General features: G+C 39.5%; 1 protein-coding gene across 1 annotated transcript; it reads right to left on the reverse strand.

Moving 5' to 3' along the window:
* Positions 1 to 887: 887 nt before the first annotated feature.
* OBI1 (ORC ubiquitin ligase 1) lies at positions 888 to 23,635 on the reverse strand. The gene is made up of 6 exons (XM_040056902.1): positions 23,520 to 23,635; positions 18,723 to 18,858; positions 17,622 to 17,713; positions 15,743 to 15,991; positions 12,652 to 12,740; positions 888 to 3,245 (listed from the first exon to the last, which is right to left on the reverse strand). Exons 1-6 carry the CDS (start codon positions 23,589 to 23,591, stop codon positions 1,742 to 1,744), a joined length of 2,142 nt encoding a protein of 713 aa, XP_039912836.1. The 5' UTR covers positions 23,592 to 23,635; the 3' UTR covers positions 888 to 1,741.
* Positions 23,636 to 23,985: the final 350 nt, after the last annotated feature.

Genomic DNA, 23,985 nt, shown 5'->3' on the forward strand with positions numbered 1-23,985 from the left:
TGAAGCAAGGCAGCATTTTTTTTGACTTTTAGTAAAACTTGACAAATCAAGTTCCAGACCATTTTGAGAGTGCCTTAATTTCTGAAAAATGTATTAAAATTAAACAACTAGATTTTTCTGTGAAGACTAAAAACTCAGGTGAAAGCAGTATATGCAAGCACAATGCCATCCTGTCACCATGAAGCAGTCTTGCATGTATGGCTTGAATGACGATTTTTCAGTAAAGCTCAAAAAAGAAAATTCCCAGTTCAGAATGCAAAGTCCCACATCAACTGCACAAATGCATGCTCACACTACCATGGGAAGTGTAGTTCTTGTTCAAACAGCTTACAGAACATAACTCTACAAGATGAGCCAGTCCATTGAAATTTTCCAAGTGGCTATCACTCTTTCCACAGGGACAAAAGGCACTGTATGGATTTTTCATATCACAGGTATTGATGAAGCAAGGATGTCTGTTTCTAAGAAATGCCATCAGAGCCTACACAGAAAGAAAAAAACCCTGCATCTTGTAATTAAATATGGCCTTAAAAAAACTTAAAACACAATAATGCAAAGAAACCAATTTTGCTCTGCTGCTTAATTAGGTCTCCTGCCTGTAGCAGGCCATCACATTATGTTGACCTATGCAATACTTTATGGAAGAGTCACCTCCAGAGAGGCCGAAAGCCATTTCCATCAACTGTATTGATGCTGACACTGGAATGGTACGATGTCTAACGAGGAGGAGGAAGGGAGATTTTTTTTTTTTTTTTGGTGAATAAGCTAAGGTTTATGCTTCACAAAACTTAGAAATGTATTTTCCAAGTTAGGAAAAAGAAGTTTCCTTTTTTTTTTTTTTTTTTTTTTTTTTTTTGCTAATTCAATATTTGAGGCAACATCAAGGATTACAGTGCTTATAACATGTTTTATTCAATTCACATAGAAAAGCATGCAGTATTAATGTAAAATGGTACAGTATTAATGTAAGATGTTCAGTGCACATTAGGTAAACAAATCATTAGCATACAAACCCATTTTTATGGTCTATACAGGCATACTAAACACATTTAGAATAATAATGATTTTTGGGAACTAAATTAAAAAATTGTGCTTAATTTCAAAAAGAGACAAGCCATAATTGCAGTGTTAAAGGTGATGTTTCTAACTGAAGTGCTGTGACCCTGAAAAGAAAGGGGCTGCTACCTTACACCCACTCAAAGCAATAGTTTCAGTACAGTACAGTATAGTGAAACAGTCTACAAAACAGTCTAAGCAGGAACATTTCCTCTGGAAGGGAGGCAAGGTTTATGGCAAAACTGACATTAAATTATAGCAATTTCATGAATCCATAGGATATACGGCCAGTAGCTGCCTTACATGCACAAAATGTAATCTTTAGGAGTGGGAAATGTAACCTTTAAAACAAATTCTTACAGAAATGACTAATTTGACAAGTCCACTTAGAACTGTCAAGGAGCCATTAGCTGTGCTCACAATTGGAAGAGCACATAATCTGAAAACTTAAAGAGATCAAAATCTCCCAAGACCCCAGGTAAATAAAATACCCAGTCAAAGAAAAGAATCTGGAATGGTTCCTCCTTGGGAAAGAGCTTGCAATGGGCAGGCAAATGTTCAGTTTTCACACAGTCGAAAATGACAGGATCAGATTGCATGGAAGTCATTAAAAATTAAGTTCACCTGTAAATATTAAACATTTGCAGGTTTACAACTTTGAGTCTCATTTGATTTCCAAGCAGAATCAGTTTTTGGTGGTTTTTGATGGACTAGCACTGGAAAGACTGTTTTGAATTTTCCTCTTGGTTGACTGACTGACATTTTTATTTTTCCTTTCTGTTGTAAAGGAAGACACCCAAGGAGGATTAATCTGACTTTGCAGATCAGATGACATCTTTAAAAAACAAGAACTGAACTTCTGTTCCTCAAACAACCTTTGTGAGTTACTGAACAGTACATTTGGGGAAAAGTCCCTTTGAAATAATGAGTTTGGAGGTTTGTCATCATTAGCAACTACATTTTGGCCTGTAAACAGTGGAAAGTGGTCATTCATATCTACGTCAGATGGGGAGAGGTTGGAAAACATAGCAGGTTTCCAGCCCGTTCTGTCAGCTACCAGATCGCTTGTCTCTGGACACTTCATACTCTGCTCCTCATTCATCTCTTCCAGACTCTTCTCTGTTCCATTCAGAAGTTTAGCGCACTCTGTTGACTTTGAAGAACCATCAAGATCAGAGGATTTGAAATTATAGCACGGACTCTTGCTGTTGTCTGACTCGGACATCATTGAGTCCAACTCAGAAATTTTATCGAGGTAGGCAGCATCCATAGAGGCCTCGCTGGAAGTTCTTGTGCGGTTCATTTCGGAAAAGCAGAGTGTATGCAACCTCTTAGGTAAGCAAGAACTTGTTTTATCACTGGACTTTGCTGTTGTCTCATCTGACTGACCAGCCACTGAATTTTGCTCTGATCCATCAAAATCTAAGTTCTCAGCAAAATTTGTTGGGCAGGTGCCCCAAACCCCTGATTTTCCTGAAGTAAAACAGTTCAGCTTCTTTTCTCTATTGCAGCTGCTTGTGCTGTGCTCGGAAGAATCTTTGCTGCAATCATCTGAAGTGTCATGAAACTCCTCAAATTTCAGTTTTCTCAGGAATGTTGATGGTTTTCTTGCATTTTCTTTTCCATCAGGAGTGTTCAGTTGAAGCCGACTGAGTGACAGAAAAGAAGTGCACGGTGGTGGAAGATCATAAAGTTCTTCATCTTTGTATGGGGTACATTCCGCAATTTTATTCCACTGGTCTTCTATGCAGGCATCCATATTCGTACTATTTTCATCCAGGAGAACCCTGTGACATCCTGGAAACAGTTCTTTCTTTGGGGCACACTGGGTATTTGAGCTATTCAGGCAGTCTTGACTGGAAGAGCTTAAACAAGTTCCACCACTTGTCAGCTGCTCAAGACTGTCAGGACTTTGACTGGTATTCAAAGCCTTTTTCTCCTCAGCTTGGGTTTTCAGATGTGTTATATCTTCACTGCTCTCACCTCCTTCACCATCTGTGGAAAGCACTCTCTCACTAACAGCACTCACTGTCTGGCTTCCTTTGCCTGCCTTTTTCAGCTGTAAAAGCTGACTCTCTATTTCTTCTATGTATTTATCACTTCTTTCCAGTGCCTTTTTCAGACGGTTCATTTCGCGTTCACTTTGTTCCACTTTGGAATGAAGTGCAGCTACTGTAAACCTACCAAACCTGCAATCAGTAAAAAAGAAAGAAAAAATTAAGCCGGAAAAGGACATTCTTGTGAAGGTCTGCAAGCTCATTTCAAGACAGAACAAAGCCATTCAACACTCTGTTAATTTGAAAACGAAAGTCAGAACTTCTCTCTGCTAGTTATGAAAAAAAAAATCAAAAACTGAGATCATCACAAATAACATACAGGTGGAGGTGATACATGAAAAGACAAAATTAAGGTATTAATGGTAGCAAGGCAATAACAAGCAGATTACCCTTCCAGGGGCTGGTTCTATCATTTCAACTCAAATATGCATGAAGAATTATCCCCTAAAACAATGGCAAAGATTTATGATAACATTTGAACAGTGGTCCACATCTTGAAATATTTACATTCAATCATTTTCCTACAGTACAGCAGTGTTTTACAATACATTTCTTTCACAATGTCACCTTGTCAAAAACAAAATGCTGATATGAAATGCTGAAATTGCATTAGTCCTTTGAGGTGGTTTAAATACTTATATAGACTATTTCAATTATGTTCCTGTTAGATATACAGCTTTTCCTCACCCATCCTCTGGATGGTATATCCACTTTGAGTTACTTGTTTTTCTGAGCTTTACAACCAGAACAATCTGATTTCTACCTTTGTTCTAATACAAAAACCTGCTGCTTGTGGTTTGTGAAAGTTGTGTGCTCTCGGGGTTTCCAGCTGAAGCGCATTTTCAACTGCCAAGATACAGACTTGCCTTCCCCTCATCCTCCACCAGCTTTCAAGACTGACCTTCCCCAGAGGACAGGAGAAGGTTTCAGCTATATGCCCTGACTAATTCTAACCTGTCACTGACAGGTGAGCACTAGGGAATTCCCTGCTCCATCCAAGGCTTTCAATTTACAGAAAGAAAAAACAATTGAAGTTCTGATATTATTAGAAAGGAGGGAAGGACCTGCAGCCACCCTACAACTCTCACAAATAAGGTTTTACATCACAAAGAAAGAACAATTCTGTGTGTGGGCTTACACTGAATTTCCGTTTTCCATCTTGCAGCTCCATGTTACAGCACAGGTTTTTATTTACTTTTCCAGCACAAACACTGCCTGAAATTTCTACATTTTTCTTTGTTTGTCTGCCTGTCCCTCCCTCAGAGGACCACTGAATTTACACTCCATTTTTCCCATTCCATCAGCTCACCTCTTCACAAAATGCTCCCACTGCAACCCTTGGATCAGTGAAATCTGAAGGTGGTATATCTGTGGCCTGCAACTAACTATGCTGGCAAAACAGCCAGGGATCCATGCATGCACTTCCAGCAAACAATCAAACCATATTCTGCTTCTTCAAGTCGTGAACCCGAAGCAGCAGGAAGCTGCTGTATGCTAACAACTGCAATACAATTAACTGGACAGCTGGGGAAGGCAATAAGGGCTATCACAAACCCCCCAAAATTGGTCAGGTGCGACCAGATCTACTGATGTATTTCAGTGTTCAACTGCTCTGCATATTTAAAGAACTCTGAAGACTATGGTGTAGATGGTTCAGTGATGGATAAGATTAACACAACAGTCTAAGTCACTTCTGTCACAGCTGGCAGACCACTTTTTAAACCAGATCAGCCTAAGCTTCACACAGTTTTGGTGTGTGCCACTTACTTCCCTGTAGACAAAAAATGGCAATGTAGAAGTTTTATATTTAGTAAGTTTTCTTTTTTCCCCGAAAGAAGCTGGCTGGATTGCAACTCGATGGAGGTAAGAGCCCCTTCACCTCCATAGTACCTCTACCCAATTTTCTACACCTTCATAAAAAAAGAAGACAGACCATTTTTCATTTGCTTACTCTCTGGAAAACAAGTTTTCCCAACTCCTTATAGGAATTGGTCCATTTCTAGCTGTACACAAGAGGGAAATAGGAAGAAAGACACAGACAACTTTCTCTCTCCTCTATGAAAAAACTAGGTAAAAGCAGAGTCACAGCTGAAGAATGTTTCCATTATATTTTCAGGGGAAGGGGATTACATGAAATAAGCATCCTTATATACAACACATTTTGGCTTATTTCCTTCTTCAGTTAAAGGAACACAGATTTTGGTTTAAGATACAGAAGGAGTCACTGTAGCAAAGCAGAGCCCAAGCAAGAGCTTTCCCATTTCCTAAGGTGATCCAAAAGTATTTATTTTGCCTTTCTCTAACAGACTTATTCACACAGTCTTACAGAAGCAAACCCTATATTCCTTAATAAAAGATAGAAAGATGATGCAAAATACAATTTAGCTGAATGGGCCGAGAGAGAGAAAGGGAAAAATTGTTTTTGTAAAACAAGCAAGATTTTCTGGAGTCTCCTGTAACAGACACGCTGACATAAAAATTAAAACATGTTTACATTTATATGCATACCTGGTAATTCCTTTTTAATGGAAGAATGGTGTAATATGTTTATTTAATGCAAATAGCATTAGTGACAGCCTGAGATTTCCTTATGAGGAAGCACTGTATTCTCAAGTGTAACTTTTATAACAAGTGTCCTCAGGTTAAAAAATACAGTATGTTGTTCAAAGGCAAATAGCATCACTAATATGTTAATTGTTGCAGAGGGATGTGCTCGGGAATTTTGGTTTTCAGAAATGTAACATATGATAAGCTGCCTACAAAGTTACTTCTGCACTTAAGGATTAAAACAGTAGTTGCTTTCTGTTCTGCTTTAAGACTTGCACACATTTATTTCCCGAATTTTCAAGGATAGATTTTAAGACAGCCAATTACTGCAGATATAGGTGCTTTAGTGAGTGATCTAGCAAGTCAGAAGAGAGTTTGAAAACATTCATATTTTGGTTAAAAAAACCTAGAACCTTCCCCATCTCCCTGAACCAAACCACTCATAAGAGATTTCTTCTTTTTTCCCTTCAGATATACAGTAAGCCATGCTATAGCAAAAAAATTATGGTCTTATGATAATAAAAACAGAATGCACAATATAGTTACATGAAAATAAATTTAAATTTCACCTGACAATCTAGATAAATTATATTTCCTTAAGTATTTGAATTATTTCACACTTGGTAACAAGGTGATGAATTCTTCAGTAGAAGTATTTAGTATTCATGTGGCAAAGAGCACACATATACCAAAAGGAAAGCCACATCCTCACACATGGACATACTTTGGTGTGTTAGGGTCTTGTTCTTTAGTTGAATCACTGAAACTACGACTTTGGATCTCACTGCATTTCAAGTACATCCTTTGCAAAGAAAACTGCAAGCCCAGAAAAACAAATTATCACTCATAAAGTGAACAGGAACACATTTCAGGTGGGATTTGGATCCTACAACACAGATACAGAACAATATTTTAGATCACCTAAAGTCTTTTACATGACTGCTGGCCCCCAGGTATCACTCTGGAAGGATACTCTGTATCACAGATACCAGTCCCAGGAACATGTAGTGGATATGTTACAGTGTCTGAAGTGACATTGGATGTCTATACAAACATTTCAAGCTCGTATTTCAGAACCTTTCCTCAGTCAGAGTCCCTTTTCTTGTCCCATCATGATTCTAACTTGACACCAGTCAGAAAGCTGCAGTCATCTCTCACCTACAGCGAGCAAGAAGAACTAACACTGCTGGAGTCACTCTCCTCTGCATTATTCCACAACTGCTCCCTCAGTTATGTTTGAGTACTCTATTCCTGCTTTTATCTGGGATACAGTTACTTTTCTTCACAGCAGGCTACTATGGGATTATGTTTTAGATTTGGGATGGAAACAATGCTGATAACACAAGGATTTTTTAGTTGCTCCTGCTTAGTTCTTACAAGAGAGTCAAGGCATCTTCTGCCTCTCAACCCACCAGCGAGGAGGCTGGGGGTACACAAGAAGCTGGGGAGGGACACAGCTGAGGCAGCTGATGCCAACACACCAAAGGCATATTCCGGACCATTAACTCATTATGCTCAGAATAAAAAGCTGGGAAAAGAACAAGTAAAGGTAGGATATTCTGAGTGACCATGTTTGTTTCCTGAAGTCACTGTTAGGCTCAGATGGAGACCCACTTTCCTGGAGATATCTGAACACCTGTCTTTTGGAAGTGGTGAATGAATTCCTTGGTTTGCTTTGCTTGTGCACAGCTTTTCTTTCTCTACTTAACTGTCTTTATCTCAACCCATGTGTTTTTTCACTTTTACTTCTCTGCTTCTCTACCCCAAGAGGGGAGTGAGTGAGAGGCTATGTGGGGCTTAGTTGCTGCCTGGGGTTAAACCACGACAACTTCTGAAGAAGTCCATTTAGAAACTGTTTGGGAAGTTGAAGAACAAATGTTTCAGTCATTTCTTCCTTCTCTTCTTACCTATTGGTTCTGCAAATTCAACTTTAGGATTTTATTTTACACATTAGTGACTACTAACTGCAGCACATCTGTCTGGTTGAGCCCTAGAGTGAGTTTAAAACCACATAACCTCATCCAAACTCTTCTCTTTCTGGATAGCAAGCAGCTGCAACAGTTTTCTTGTATAACCACTTTCCAAAGACTGAGGCTGCAAGGGTGCCATGGAAATTGACTCTCCAATTCCAATCAGCTGATGGCACAGGCTGAAGAACACCCTGCAGTTCAGGATGCATGAGCATGATCCATCCTCCAAAGGAAACAAAAGCGTGAAAAGTGCAAAATTACAAGGGACACTCAGGATTTATTACAGTGTGAGATAAAGGCAAAGCCAGAGCATACCACCAAACCCAGTCCCATCATTTAGATACACATTTTCTCTTGGCTTCTGCAGTTAGATGGGAAGAAAGGTTGGAAATTCAAGAACAAACGAGTTGAAAGACTGGTTTCTACAGTTCTTTGGTGATATCATGTACCAGCTGCACCAGTTCTGAAATTCCCCTCTATATCACCTATGAAAGGTGATCTGCAGAAACATCTCGGCAACATTCCAGGTTTTATAGAACTGTCTTAAAAGTGTGTCATATTTGCATAGACAACAGAACTAAAAAAAACCCATTACTGCCAGATGAGGGCCTATTCCTAGCAAGCAAAAAAAACCCCAAAACCCACAAAAAGTCAAGACATACTGTCCACTGGGAACAGACAAATCAGGTACATTCTTTGAAGTGAGCTTCCACTTTCACGTAGGGAATTGGCTGAATTTAGACAAATAATGTGAAGCCTCTCCAAGCATTTTAAAATCTATCAGTGACTCATTACTGATTTTCCATGTAAGAAAGGCAGATTATCATCAGGGTCAGCAAACAGCAAAAGCTGAAAATAATTACTTCAGAACTACCTAAAAACACCCCAAACAACCCACTACTGGAAAACCCACAAAACCAGAGTGTGATCTGAATGTCCTTACCCATTTGCCCAAGGTTTAGATCTTCATGCCTGAAGTGGGCACTCCCTCAGGACTTAATGCTATGACACAAGAACTCAGAGTTCATTTGAAGACTATTATATGCTACTTTCCTCTACTTTACTTTTAAGGCCACACTGCAGCTAGTGCTCGAAAATGGCCACTCCTATGGACCAGCAAACTTGCAGAGATGTGAGACTGCAGCCCAGTTTTCTATCAGGGAAGACATCTAATGTTCTTACTCTTTGAACCGTGGACACAGGCTTTTAGAAGCCTATTTGTAGGTCCTGTGAAATGCAGACTGAATTTAATAGTCTGGTATTGTGCAGAAATACTTGAGTTAGGTAAAAATGTTGCAAAGAATGACCTAGAAGGTCAACAGGTTTAGATTTCAGGGCACCTGAAGTCACAAATCTAGACAAGACAAACAGTCAAACTGAAGAACTGCTCCTCCTTCCCTAAACTGCAACAATAAAACAACTTGCAAATCCAGAGAAAAGAGATAATGCAACAATTTTATGCATGTTACAGATAGTTTTCCGACTGGGATTTTAACTGGCAGAAGTAATTAAATATTTAGGGAGAAGACTCCTAGGAAGCCTAGAAGTCCGGTTCAAACCGATTTAAATCTAACCATTCATAAAATACACTATACCCTGGAGTAGATGGACTCGCTAGTTATTTGCTTTCAGGTAAAAAACAAACATCCTTTTGCCAAAAATGCTTTTAGATCCATTGTGCCCTGCCAACAGACCTAACAGTTTTCTATTTCAAGTAGAGCTGGAAGTAATAGGGCTTTACTGTCCAGCAAAACTCAAGTTTTAGAAGTTTTGTTTTTGTTTTTGTTTCTGTATTGGGAAAGCGGAAGTCGCTGAAAATTCATCAGGACAAAAGGTAAATAAAGAACAAATAACCACAAATTGATCTGATTTGCCTGAGAAGTGGACTAATGCAGGTCTTGGGTAAGAATCACAGCAAGAAATTTGCCCTCATTTGCCTTTCAGACCTGTGTTCCAACTATTTGATGGTTCAGTATTCTGGTGAAGGTCTAGTCTCAAAAATGTTTTGAGGTAAAAATAAAAAGCTAATCAACAAATCAGCAGCATCAGTTTAAAAAATGTATAAAAATTCCTGACATGGCTGAAACATCGATTTTATTGATATACATGACATTTTTCAACAGGTTTTAATGGATAAGAACAAAGAAAAAACAATCCAAGTCTATGATAAAAGGAAAGTTTTTTATTAACCACTGAAGAAGGCTAATTATACTTTTCCCTGTAATGTAAGAGGTAGAGTCTGTGTAACAAAGGATTCATTCACCTGCCATTAGTGTTCCCTCTTCTGTAAAGCAAAATCAACTGAACCAATTTATGTTGTGCTAATATTTAGCTCCAATGTCATCATGTACAAAATGAACTATATTTGGGATACAGGGACTGAATACTGACAAAACCTTTACAAAATACTTTGATACCAATTTTATTTAGTTACTTTAGTTATTTGTTTAAGCATGAGTCCATACCTGAGAATTTGAAGCTAAGGAATATATGAAAAATGAAACAACAGTGGTGACACTAAATTACAAAAATCCAATTCAGTAGCTATTTTTAATTACATTAGAGATCTACTCAGAAACTTTTCCAAAAATTACCTTATGAAAACTTTTGAATAAAGCACACAGGAACAACTACACTGGCAAATCTATGTACTTTCACAGAAACTTAATTCTAGTGCATTGTTTGGCTCTGATGCTTATGCCCTCAATTCTGATTTTTTAGGCAAGTTAAAAAAACCCATTTATTGCAAGCCCTGTTCAAAGTGTGAAGCTTAGCTGAAAGACCTTTTAAATATTATCAAAGTTTGCCATCAGAGATGAAAGAATATTTAAAAAATGTCTTGATGTTAGGTCTGATCTGGATATTGACCAGACTAATGACCACAAAGATGGAAGTTAATTTAAAAATTCTGCTAACAGCATTAAGATAGGAGAGACTTCTCACCATCTAAAGGATGTACCTGGGATTTGAAAGAATGGAGTTTGACATGCATCAAAACATCAACCTGAAGAGAGCAAATAAATGGGCTAGTTCTCACACTTTGAAAGGGGACATTAAAAGCACAAATGCAAAATGAGGTAGGAAGGTAACTTTTTAAATAGCAATTTGGCAGAACTGGTACTGGCCATTGTGCTAGAAGTGTCAGATAAAAGGAAACAACTAAAAAGGTATTGCAAAATATTGATATAAGATGTTGTAGAAGACAGAAGACAGTTTTTCTGCTCTAGTTAGTGCTACCAAGACTTCACTTGTAGTCTAGTACCAGTTCTAAGCATTATGACTTCAGAAAACCAGACGCTGGAGATCCCTGAGTGCACAGCAAAACCACATAAACACAAGTATACTTTTTTTCCTCAAGTCATAATTATCTAGAAGACCTGGACAAATTCAATGTTTAAGATGAGGAATGAATGGGTATAGGTTGGACGAATCAAAATTGCTAAATTTAATGAGCTAAACGGCTTCTTTCAGGACAAGTTCTTCCTTGCATGTACTTAAATGCACACCACTGCACTCAAAGGAAAGGCAAGACTCAAGATCGCAGAATCAGAGTACACAAATACAAACTCCTGAGGTGTTTCAACTGCTCCTAGCCTAGTTTAAGCCTGATTCAATTAATGCCCTAAATCCCATGCACAGCTTTAGAGTTAGCACAGGCAAAAGATAATTCCCGATAGGCAGGATGTGAGGACTTGTTCAGGAGACTAAAAAATAATAAAAATAAAAAAATAGCAGGGACATAGACAGGCCAATCTAGTGGGCATCTGGACTGCAAGACAGACCCTGACACTGTTTGTAATAACATTTGGCTGTATCTGGGCTTCTAAAGCAGAAAGTGGCAGGCTATTGTTTTAGGCAACCACAGTAAAGCACGCACAAACTAGAAGAAAGAGAAATTGTCTCCAGTGGGGAATTTACCCGATATCAGAAAAGTAAAAATCAATTTAGATTATCTGGTCTCTTCTAACTCTTCTTTCCTACTATTTATTTAGTTATATCTATTTAGTTTTTAAGTTTGTCAACCTTGCCAATTCACTCTTGAGTCTTGTGGGAAAAGATATTTCATGCCATAAAAGCCATTGCCAAAGCCTTAAACAGGGATCTATCTTATTAGGGGTGTTCACAGTAGAACGTTCTTTCATATACCTACAAGGATCATGCATCTTCTTTCCTGTTCTCTAATGACAAGCAGCATGGCAAGTAAGCTCTTCTACAAGGATGAATTTTTATCTTTCAGCAGGTTTGTTGCCAGAACTAGAACAAAATCCAGAGAGCTTTCTTCTAACATTACCCAGGTGCCTCCCAAACCCCTTCCTCAAAAGCTCTGTATAAACCTTTGGCCAACATTGCTATTAGCTTTTTAATATCTAAACAAATGAGAGAAGAAAGGTAGAAAACTAATGAAAGAAAGTAAAAGAACTTTAAAAATATATGGCAACATAAAGTACTCCCAAGAAGAGGTACTTTAGAACACAGCTCTAACAAGTATGGCAAAGTTTTTGCTTTTTGAGGGTACCATCATTGGTGTTTTAACTGTTTAAAACAGAGCATTAAACACCGAAGCCAGTTCTGGGAATGATGTTCTCATGCTGAAGAAGCTCAGTTCTACAGATTGACAGACACAAAGCCATCAAGAACCTTCCTTAGACATGGAGCCCACAAAATAAACCTTGAAGGCAGCAAAAGGAAGAGCAAAACAAAAACAAACAGCAAACCATTACATCTGCACTTAGTAAGAAACCTACTTTGAACATATACCAGATTCAGAAATTTCCACATAACAACTTAACTGTAGAATTCCACTAATGAATCCACTACTTCAATAGTGGCCACGTAACAAAAGGAACACATATTCCTTCGCGGTGGACTTGCTGCAGTTCTCTAAGTCGCATTTCTTACCCGCTTGCTGCTATTTTATAAGTTTCATTTTTCACCTAAGTCCTAAGTTTTAGGTTAAACAGGCCTACAACAGTTAAACAGTCTATAAATAAAACATAGTAGCTTTTAAAATATTCACATACTTTTGGGGTGATCTACTATCAACTTCAGCTTTTAGTCGCAAATTCTCTCTTAAAAGGCTATTGTTTTCCATGCTCAGTTTCTTATTTGCCTAAGGAAAAGAAAAGGAAAAAAATAAGTATACACTGAAACAGAAATGACTTCTCATATTTATAGGACAAGCTGTTTCTCCTTTTTAAAGAGACAGAACTAGAAATGTGCAGGCAGGAAACAGCCTTCAGACTGGGACACCACTTAAAAATCACCATGGGAAATGGTTTGCAAAACCGAATAGTGAACAGACATTTTTTATTTATATTCCCAAAATACATTGCAAGTGTCCTATCTAGGGAAATAAACACAGCTATGTTAGTTAGCACAGAAAATCATTAAGGAGATGTACTAATGGCAATTCCATGTTTTTTTTTTCCACATGACTAAATACGTTAAGTACATTAACATTACAATGTGCAGGTATCAGCAAAACTAATGTTGAACAGCTTCCCCCATTCCAAATTAGAGCAAGATTACTTTGTGGGGTTTTGGCTTGTTTTTAAAGCATAGTTATCCTGTGGATGTAAATCCATTATGACAAGCTATTTGCAGTCTTTCTTTACTTTCTTCCAGGACATTATGATTAAGATAATCATAAGATTCACAACCCTACTTACTCCTTGAATCGAGGTCAATTCCTTCCTCTCAGTTCAGCAGACACCCTTGTTAACAAGGCACTTCATATAAAGAGAAGTCTTCCTGCCACCGTATTTCAGAACAATGAATGCCACTATCCTAACAAGCAGAACATACTCCTTGCACTTCCTAGAGTCTGCTCAATCTCCCTATGCTAAAAACAGCACCACTAGCCCAGGACTCGTAACTCATAGCCTCAAATAATGCTTCCATTGCATAATAAAAGTATCATCTAGAGCTACATCTGAAGAAAGAGCTATGCAGCTGGGCTCAGGAGTGAAATGTACTTTTTCAGAAGCATCGAACAGTGCAAGAAGAGAGGCAGAGAACTTTAAGTGCTTTTACAAATATTCCTATCAACTTTTCCAGGTGAGAGGGAGGAGAAATGGTGCGGAAAAATATAAACAAACACCCCCCCATCCCCAACACCTCAATATTCCTAAGGACAGAAAAAATAATAGAGACTTGTGGCAAAGAAGGGAAGGGTGAGTCCTGGGCTGAGTGTCAACTACTCGGTATTTAAAAAATAAAAGCACAAAATACTATCCTGAAAGCAATGAATGAGAATTCAGGAGGGCTCAGTTCCAAAAAATCATCAAACCATTTGACAACATGGCCAAATTCTCTCTCTCTTTCCAAAAACACAGCTCCCCCAGCTCCATAATCAAGTAAAAAACTTCGCTACTTGTGTAGCACTGATAGGCAAGGCATCCGTGTGGCACATGGCAAGGCAGGACTGAACCCCTCTGATGTTCTTCTTCCTGAAAGTGCTCTACCCTGCAAGTCAATCTCCAAAGGACCCCCACTTGCAGCACAATGTCTACATTAATGAGTTCATATAACTGCATTTTTAATGAGGGTACTTAGTCTAGGCTTTGTCTTATGGAGTTGTTTCACCACTCCCATAACTTTTATGGCTCCACTCAAAGTAATAATGCCTACTTTGGGCATTCCTGTATTTGTCTGCTCTAGAACATTAAATGATAAAGGTGGTTGCTATTTCCTGATTCAGTCTAGTTTTGAAGATGAAAGTGGTGGCAACCACATTTGCTGAGGGATCTTGTCTAACTGGGAAGTGCTGTCTGGTTGAAACTCCTGGGTCAGGTACTTTCAGGGATGAGAAAGTTTCTGGTTCCAGATAGTGTGTGTGTGGGAAAGAGGTCTTGCTGTTCAGAATCAGGATGGGCAGTGCATGCTGACAAGTGAGACGAGGTCTGTCAGAGCTAACTGACTTTAGGTACTTACGGAATTGAGCAGCTGTTGAATAGGGAACAGATGGGAAAAAAGTGTTGGACTCAATTATCTTAAAGGTCTTTTCCAACCTGAATGATTCTATGACAACAGTTTAAAAATTCTTCCCTAAAGCCTATCTAAGCCTCTATTATTTTCTAACTTTTCACCAAGTTCAGATATTTCATATGCCTCAACCTCTTTTCTTGCTAAGGCTAAAGTTATACTGAAAAACTGAATCCTCTTTTGCCATCTACAAGTGAATCTGAAGCTCCTGGGGTCCTAGAAGTGTCCTATTAACAAAATGGCAGAACAGTACAATGTGTGCCTCCAAGTCTATGGCACAGAAAAAGTGTGAACACTATTAATTTTAAAAACTTTTAAAAAAAGCCCTAAACGTACCATATTTCAGTTTTGCAGGAAGTAACCCAGTATTGTTAATAGCAGAAATCACGGCAGCATTTTGAATAAATACAAGTCCAGGTTTTTTCACCCTGATTTCAAATTAATCTGAAATTTCATTTTTCTTCAATGTTTAAGGTGATCTTACTTATGCCTGCAGGTATATTTTGTAAGATACTTTTATTTAGATGTATTTTCACATGTCTATCTCCTTCATCCTTGCTTCTGCAGTATCAGATTTACTTTTATATTACATCGAGATGTATAAAAAGGCCGCAGGTTTCCAGTAAAAGATATTCTGGTCATAAAATGCTGAAGCTTGTCTATTTTTGGTCAAAGGGTCAAGTTACTCTGTCTCAGCAAATTGCACCAAAAATATCGGCTAGCAGTGAGGGCAACAGTGCAAAATTTGCCTCAGCCAGCTGTACTGTTTTCGCCCACTGAATATTGCAAAATAGATATATTATATAGATTATTGCAAGCCTGAAAAATCTGGTCATCAATACTGTCGACAAGTGCCACTATAATCCAATTATCCAGTCACAGAGTGACAGAGGAGTTGAAGAAGAGTCACACACAGGACTCACTAGAACAAGCAATAACATCTGACACTTGCAAGGGCTATATGGAAATACTATGATACACCAACAGTCACTGGAATTCAATTTTTTTCTTCCTTCTTCTAGATCTATGAAGTATCTGAAGGTCATGGTAGCTCTTACTCCCATTTAACTATCACAAAACAGTTACACTACAAAACAGCCAAAGAAATGTGTTTGTTACATTTATTACCTCCCTTAGCTTTTCCGCATTATCCATCAGTTTTTCACACATATCACTGGCAGTTTTCAGCTTTTTGCTCCATTCCTCTGGGGTGTCTGGGCCACTGGTACTTGCTTCAGTTGCTGACTGGCTAGTTTCCTCATTTTGGCAAGACAAAGCTGATGCTGCAGGATCCAGAAGAGATTTCAGCTGTGTCTGTAAACTGAGGTTTTTGCCTCTCAGATCTTCTACTTCTTTTTGCAAGGATTCTATTTCATCCTAAAGGTGTCAGAAATTCAGAGGAATTAAAATAATTTGTGAGATTAATTAAATAATACTGGCAAGTTCCCACAGCACTTTAGCAACATGGGTTCTAGCAAGCCCAGATGCATGCCTTCACTTACATATATATCTAAGTATGCTTATGTACCGTGCTTTAGGCAGGATTTTAATCAACCTGCACACTGAAAGTTTTAGTACAGGGAATCCCTTGACTATATAAAGGGCCCTGAACAAACTGTCAGGCAGACCAAAAGCTTCAAAGCATTCAGCCACATGAATCTATTATTAGGGCACTCTGTGGGAGGATTTCCTGTACCAAGAGTGTTCTTAAGGTCGTCCTCTGCTGACTCATTTGCTGTTATTTACGAGTGTTTCTCTCATCTCATTCTGAAACGTCACATTTTTGGGATGCTGAAAGTCTCCAAATTCAAAATGGACAGAACACTGCCTGGAAAATGCTCCTCCAGCTGCACCAAAGCAGCAACATCTTAGGGAAGACTCTCAAAATGCAAAGAACAAAGCTCTCAGCTGTATCAGCCTGAAGCCACAGGGAAGCAAAAACCTTCCAAAGTCTGTTGTTAAAGGGATAAAAGAAATAATTTATCCTGAAAACATGTCTACTACACTGTTTACTAATTCAAGTGTATGAGTTGTTCATGGTCACACTACTTAAGGAGGCCATATACACCACTTACATAAATCCAAAGCATACTTTCACAAATAATCATGCCCAACCCTGCCCTAGCATGGAAACAACTATTTTAATTTGAGCAATTTTTTAAAAGAAATTTTTAAAAAATTCTGGCTATGACTAGCTGTATGAATTTTGAGTTGATTCAACAGAAAGGCAGGAAGTGTCTTTTTCCTGACTCCTTCTCTCTCAGAGAGACTAAACCTGAGCTATGGGCAAGCTTGTCATAATAGATAGCTCTTACTTCCCCAGTTAAGCATATAGAGGGAGACAATTTCCTCTCCCTCATGCTCCTCCCCATGACAGGTTTCCTTCAAAAATATGTGATGTCTTCACACTGCTGCTACTGAGGAAACAACAGCTGGGAAAACAAACTAAGCACATTCCTTATTAACACTTTTCATCTTCTTCCCCAGAGTGTATTTTTCCCAGCAGGAGATTGGAGCATTCAGCTCTACTTTCAAGCATTTACTCACTTTCAGAAAACAATAACACTAAAAATTAACCTATGCCAGAAGGTTATAGTGTGCAATATTCTTTAAGAAGGAATTTAGTCTCTCTGAGCAACAGGGAATTATTTCAGAAAACGTTTGTGTTTGTATTGAAGACAAAACAAAAAGCTCCCTACACCAAATATGCATAAAGAAAACGTTCCCATACCACCTGGGGGTGGAATTCCACAAAACTAAAGAACTGGCCGTACTTGGCTACCTGTTGTCTAGAAAGATTATTACAGTGACTTCAGTGGGACCACTTCAAGCACCAGCAGATGGTCTCTTGTAACCTTAGTCAGAAGGTGGCATTTTAATACAACTGAGTTTCATGTAGATACAATATACACCTTTATTGAAATGAAAACCATCAGGACTCAAAGCAAAAGGACCACTTGTATGTTGTAGTTCATCTGGAAAGTCACACCACTCCCCATGTCCTTACCTCATATTCTTTGTGGAGCAATTCCAGCCTTGTTTTGCGTAGGTGTTTTCTGACTGTTGGACTAAATACAGGATCACTTTCACTTGTTCCTCCTAAAGCAACAACAGGATGAAAGAAACACTGATATTGTTTCCTTTTCAGTCAACTCAGTATTAGTAATCCACCTTATACCACTTTTCATATTATCAACTACAAATGCAGCTAATATTGGACAAACTGGCTACCATGGAAGATTTAAAGTCCTTTCACTTTCAAAACAGGTTCAACTTGAGTACCTACTAGTGATGTTTAGAAGTCAAAATCTTGATTCACAGCAGGAAGAAAACTTTTACATTTTTCAACTTTTTTCCTTAACAGAATCCTGTTATTTAAGACCATACTAATAAAAATGGCTGAAGGGAAGGGGCAGGTTATCAAGCAAACATTTAATTAGTAGAGGTTACTGTAAGTTTTCAAAGTGAGATTATTCACATAAATTTTTCTCTTAGAATGAAATAACAGAGCAGATATTTAATGTCATATAAAGACTGCAGTATTTCCTATCTCTGGTGAAGTTAAGATCCTCACGCAGTTGCTGTAGCTATGTCTTATTTCTGTGCTGAGAGAAATTTTCTTAAAAATTAACTTTAATTTTCTTAAAAATTAAAAAAAAAAAAAAAGGAGGAAGTGATGAACAAAACAAAACAAATAAACAACAAGTAAAAAATACCATATACTCATTCAAGATTCTGGATTGAAGTATACTATTTCTCAGCTAAATGCTGGTCTCTTGGGTAAAGAGGTTGCAATCCATAGGTGAGAATGCATTTTTAATGCATTTTTTTCAGTTAAAGGCACCCCACAACCAAGATTTAAAAACAATCATTAGAGCCATTGGGTACTTACTGTGTTTGGATAATCTCGCCATTAATATATACAGCGTCTCTGGAACTTTCCAGTAACATCCCTAATAGCTACAAGGTTTAAGATTTAGTTAATTCTTCCTTATATGCTGGCAAAAAACACACAGAGGAAAAGATACCCAGACATCTCTGGACTCAAAGCAATCTCCTTCAGCAGTAAATACCAGAAAGTTATTTTAAAGCCTAAACTTGTCCTTACCTATAATTTCCTTGCAGGGATTTTCAGGCGTGATAGGAATCCTGCAAGCTGGGCACTGATTATTGTTCTTCAGCCACACTTCAATACAAATGGAACAGAAAACATGGTTGTTCACACAGATAACTGGGTGACGGACCTTTAAGCATTAAAGAGGAAATAAAAAGAAAAAAAAAAAAACAACAGACAGATTCTATGAATACCTTAAAACTCCTTCAAGTAACAAAATACGAAAATATACAACTCCTTCTCTCAGTGCAGGTCTGTCCTTGCAGAAAGTTACACTGCTGTTTCGCAGGGCTACCTAGAAGCAGCCTCCTGACTCACAACACCAAATTTCCCACTTATTGAAGGCATCAAAGCTGTAATAATTTCTGCAGAACTAAGGTCCTTGTTTCTAAGAGCTCACTAATAACTATCGAGACAGCAGCACCTTTCCTTCACCTCACAGCCTCCAAGAACTACTCTTGGCCAGACCCTCCAGCAAAATGCATTCACTTCTCAAAGTAGAACACAACCAAAGTAGGTGCATTTTCAAAAGAGAGGCACGGTGGGGTCTCTACCGGCACCATCCAGCACTTCACTGTGGAAGAGGTATCATTGGAACATAAAGTGTTACAGATTAACTTTAGCCTGAGGATAATCAGCTTCATGGAAATCAGCTTTTAAAAGGATCAGGGCCAAAACCACAGAGCTGAAATGTGAACCAGCAATCACTAATTCAAGTCTCCTGCTAGATATGCATTGCTACTAAATAAGTCATTACCCAAGAATGGGGCAGCTAACTGAAGGATTAAATATTCCAATCAGACACAGATTCTTTCAAGCTTTCCCTCCCCTTTCAAAACAGCAGGGTAAACAAACTTTTAGAAAATATTAATGACAATGCACTATTCTCTCTTGTCATTTAACTACAAGCCCTGTTTGAAAGTAAATGTGCATAGAGGGACAAAATATGATGAAGAAGAAAAAGGCTTTATGCCTTACTGCAGCTTGCTACAGCTTACTGTAATACACACTCTCAAACTGCTTACTTGTTAACATTAGTATTTGTGTTGGGGGTCTTCAAATAATTATTTGTTTTTCCTCCACTCCTGTCTTCTTCCAAGAAATCTACTTTTAGACACAGAAGTGTCAGAATATATATCAAATTCTACTGTACTGCACTTAAAACCCAAGTTCAAGAGAATCTTCATCTTTAAATGAAGTTCCTCATCATCTTCAAGATATTCCTCTTTCATTCTATTAGTAAAGTAGTCAAACTAAAAAGGAAAAATAATATGTTGGCAGAGAGAAGCAAGCACCCGGAAAGGACAGTCAGTAACCACTTGCAGGTTATTGATCCAGGCCAATGGATCAGACGTGTCCTGCAGCAACTGTACCCATACAATCAGCATGGCATAAGCTAACACTCAAGTGTTTTACCACCGAAATATTCATGGATATGAATTAAGGCCCAGATCTGTCACCACCTCCTCCGACTCACTCTCTCTGCCTCTGTTACCTTACAGGATTCTCAATATTTTTAACACCTCCAATATGACAGTTCTGGGAGTCAAAATAATTATCTAGACATAAACAGAAACTCAAGTTACTGAAGGCATGAACAGAGAGAGACTGAACTTCCACCTCTAATTAGGGAGGCTTTTTTTGCGATTATTGCAAGCATTAGCACACCAGTGCTTTGGAAATATTTAAGTATTACAATTTCAATCATTCCTAATTTAAAAATATATTGTTACTTATTGCTTTCTGTTACAAGAAAAAGAGCGTTCTCACCTGCAGCTATCAGGGGAAAAAATAAAGACTTTCTCTAGCCATACTTCTTTCTTACTCTGAAGCAGCCTAAGAATAGTTATATGGATGGTGATGATACAATACAGAGCAGAATAACATAAAATAATCCAAACAGGAAAAGGCTTTTCATGAGTGCAGGTTTTCCCCCCAGGGAGCAAGAGACCCTCAGCTACCCCAAACCTGACACAGAAGCACACTTCTTGAACGTGAATGATTACTTGATATCTCTAGCAAAATAGTAAGTCACATTTATTACTCTCCAGAGTACAATGCTTCTGATTTACACACCTGTACAAGTTTCATTTCAGGGCTGGGGTTTTACACTTTAGTTGGCTCAGGATCCACACAAAACAACGCACACCAGAACAGCAAAAGCCGCTACTGAAATGTCACACAGTGGCTGGTGGTGCCACTGCCCTTCCCACTGACAGTGACAAACCCAAGGGGTGGGGGATCAGGACACACCTACTACTAAAAAAGCATTTTACTTGAATTACAGCACAGTTCCAGTTCATTCATTGACTATAATGTCTAGACAGACCATGGTTTATTTCAGAAGGCTGTATCAGCTAGGTGATTCTGAGCAATTTCCTAATTTTTTCCCCCCAACATAATGTCATTCCTACACAGATCAAAATCCAATCCTGTACACATCTATTTCACTTTGAAGGCGCTTCTGGGCCTTCAAGCAGCACTAACAGAGGAGCAGGCACATGGAAAATCAGACATACACCAGTGAACCAATCCCCAGACAACCTACGCTGTTTCAACCAACACAGGACTGTGTCTTGAGCCCAAGCAACCTGTCCATACCAAAACCAACAAGAGAGACCTTCAGACATCCTGGGACAAGTAAACCTAACAGTTTGAGGCAGATGGCTTCTGATCTGCTATCTAACTAAAAAATACAGGTATGTCAGAAGACAGCCCAGACTGTACCAAAAGAATATTCACATAACAAACATGAAATTAATCCAGGCAATTGATTCTTACTGTAAACGGTTATTTGCACATCTTGCCAATATACTTTCTGACACTGTTCGCATTAACAAAATGGGCTAACATATCCCTGCTGCCCAAGGTTTCAGCTTCATTAAAAACAATGAGCGGCCAACTCATTGAAAGAATTTCTCTGCAATATCTCCTTTTTTGTCCTCTTACCATTATGAACAGTGAATAGTTTGCATCTTGTAGTTAGACCTTTGCAAATTCTGCAGGGATAGCAACAGATACATTCTGAGTTTAGCGCCTTCTACCTGAAGTTTATGCTACAAACCACAGAAATATCAGATTATGTCAACCCTCTGTGATATTCCCTGCTCCCCCCTAAATATGGTAAAAACTGACAAGTTTTTTTCCTTAATTCAGGCTAAACAAACTCCTTCTTCCAATCTTAATCCTGAGAAGATGGTTTTTTGTTCTGGGAAAGTTTTTCAATGAAGTTCCAAGCTAGTGACAAAGATGTGTATTAAAAAGAAAGGGCATTCAGAGCTGTCAGCTTTGCCAAAATTTAAACAGATTTACATGTCTAGAAATGAAACTATTCAAATATCTTTATTACATGTATCAGCAATAGATTCACTTATATAATGTTAATGTATTAATCTCAGTGCAAGAGAGAAAGGAAGAGTGTGAAAGCCTTTTCCAGTACAAACTCAGGAACATCTAGAAAGGAAGCGAAAGTATGAAATAGCGGCTTGGAATAACCCAGTGGCTTTATAGCAAGATATGAATGAATACCTAACCAAACTGCTAAGTGCTTGGATCAGAAAGTAGCTAGGGATGGATTAAAATAGCAAATATCTTTGTCAGTTTGATTTCACTCTCCTCTTGTCGTTCATTCTACTTTTCCTGGAGTGGAGGGTATCCACGCTGCATCACATAGTACACTTGAGTTTTCCTCCATTTTCATTAGACAGAAAAAGAAAAGTAACAGGACAGCAGACAGGAAGTCTTGCTTGGCTTCCATAGAAAAAGCCAAGACATGAGTAAATGTTGGTTGCTAAAAGTAACAAACTGTTAGAATTACGAGATTTGAGAAAAGGGAGATGTCTGACTACTTTCACTACCAGTGCTATGGAACTACTTCACACTTCTAATGTGTTTGCTCTTTTGTCATCACTCCAACAGAGAAGGTCTGGGTGTAAAGGCCAGGTGAGGTAGAAACAAACCAGACAATAAATGCCAGAGTACAAACATAAAAGGCTATTTCTCCCCTTGTAATTATTGTTGTGCTTTAAGAAAAGAAAGCAAGGGGAAAAAAACCCCAACCCACAATAAACCACCAAAACACACACCCCCCCCGCCAAAAAACAAACAAACAAACAAACAACAAAAAACCCAAAAACAAAACAAAAACCCAAGAGTAGTAAGGAATGAGCAAAGAATTTGAGAAGCAATTAATAACAGCCACGAAATTAGCTCTCGGGCTTTCAGAGAAGAACAGACTAGCAAGGGCCCTCTCCTTCCCGAGGGAGCAGAGAAAGGAACTGAGAAAGGGTTAGAGAGAGGAAACGGAAACTTTTTCTCCAGACTGCTAAAGTTTTGCTCAATACTTTTTAAATCTACTCGGTTATACAACCCCTCTTTGTTTCACTTGTCCTGCGCGACACAGCACCACGCTCAAACACATGCTCCCCGAGCATTTTATGAGTATCCCGTGGGTACCGGAAGAAAACCCCCAACCCTCAACACCTGGAGGTTCGCGTTTCAGCGACCTGGGCCCCCCCAGGCCCATTCAACACCTCCCGGGACGCTCCGGCCGGAACAACGCGCGCTTCCCACCATCCCAAGGCTGCCAGCAAGCCTCGGCTACTGCCGGGAACGGCCCACAGCCCAACTTCCTTCCCCGCACGGAGCCGCAGAGCCTCACAAGACACAACCCCGGGGGGGTCAGAGCGTCGAGCCGCGGCGGGGCCCCTGAGCTGCCGCCACCGGCCGGACCTCCCCGCTCCCCGCAGCCAGCCCCGGCCCGCGGCGGCCGGGAAGCGGCGGCGCCCTTACCTTGCCCAGGCAGATGTGGCAGGTGATGGGCAGCGTGAGGGACAGCGTGACGCTGGGGCCGTGCTGCGCCATGGCGGACCCCGAGCGGCGCGGCCCGGCGCCAGCAGCACGGAAGTTCCGCGGGCGGCCCCGGCCCCGGCCCCCGCCAGCCCCGCTACGGCAGCCGGCGAGGCCAAGCCTCCGCCCGCACTGCCTGCGCTGCCCTGGAGGGCGGGCGGGAGCCGCGGCCCCTCAAGGCTCGGCTCTGCTGCTGCTCCCCCCGAGGAGGTGGCCCGGGAATCCGTGGAGGTCTCAGTCTGCGCACGGCATTCCTGGGGGAAGCACGGCGCCATGGGGAGCGCGGGCACAGTGCCTGTGGAGGAGGAGGCCGACGCGGTAGCAAGGGTGATCTCCTTTCCCCTGATAAACCTATGCTGTGCTCAGGTTTCATCATGCCGGATTAAATAAACGTCTGTTTTAATTCTAT

This window comes from Hirundo rustica, chromosome 2 (assembly GCF_015227805.2).
Source record: "Hirundo rustica isolate bHirRus1 chromosome 2, bHirRus1.pri.v3, whole genome shotgun sequence".
NCBI lineage: Eukaryota > Metazoa > Chordata > Aves > Passeriformes > Hirundinidae > Hirundo > Hirundo rustica.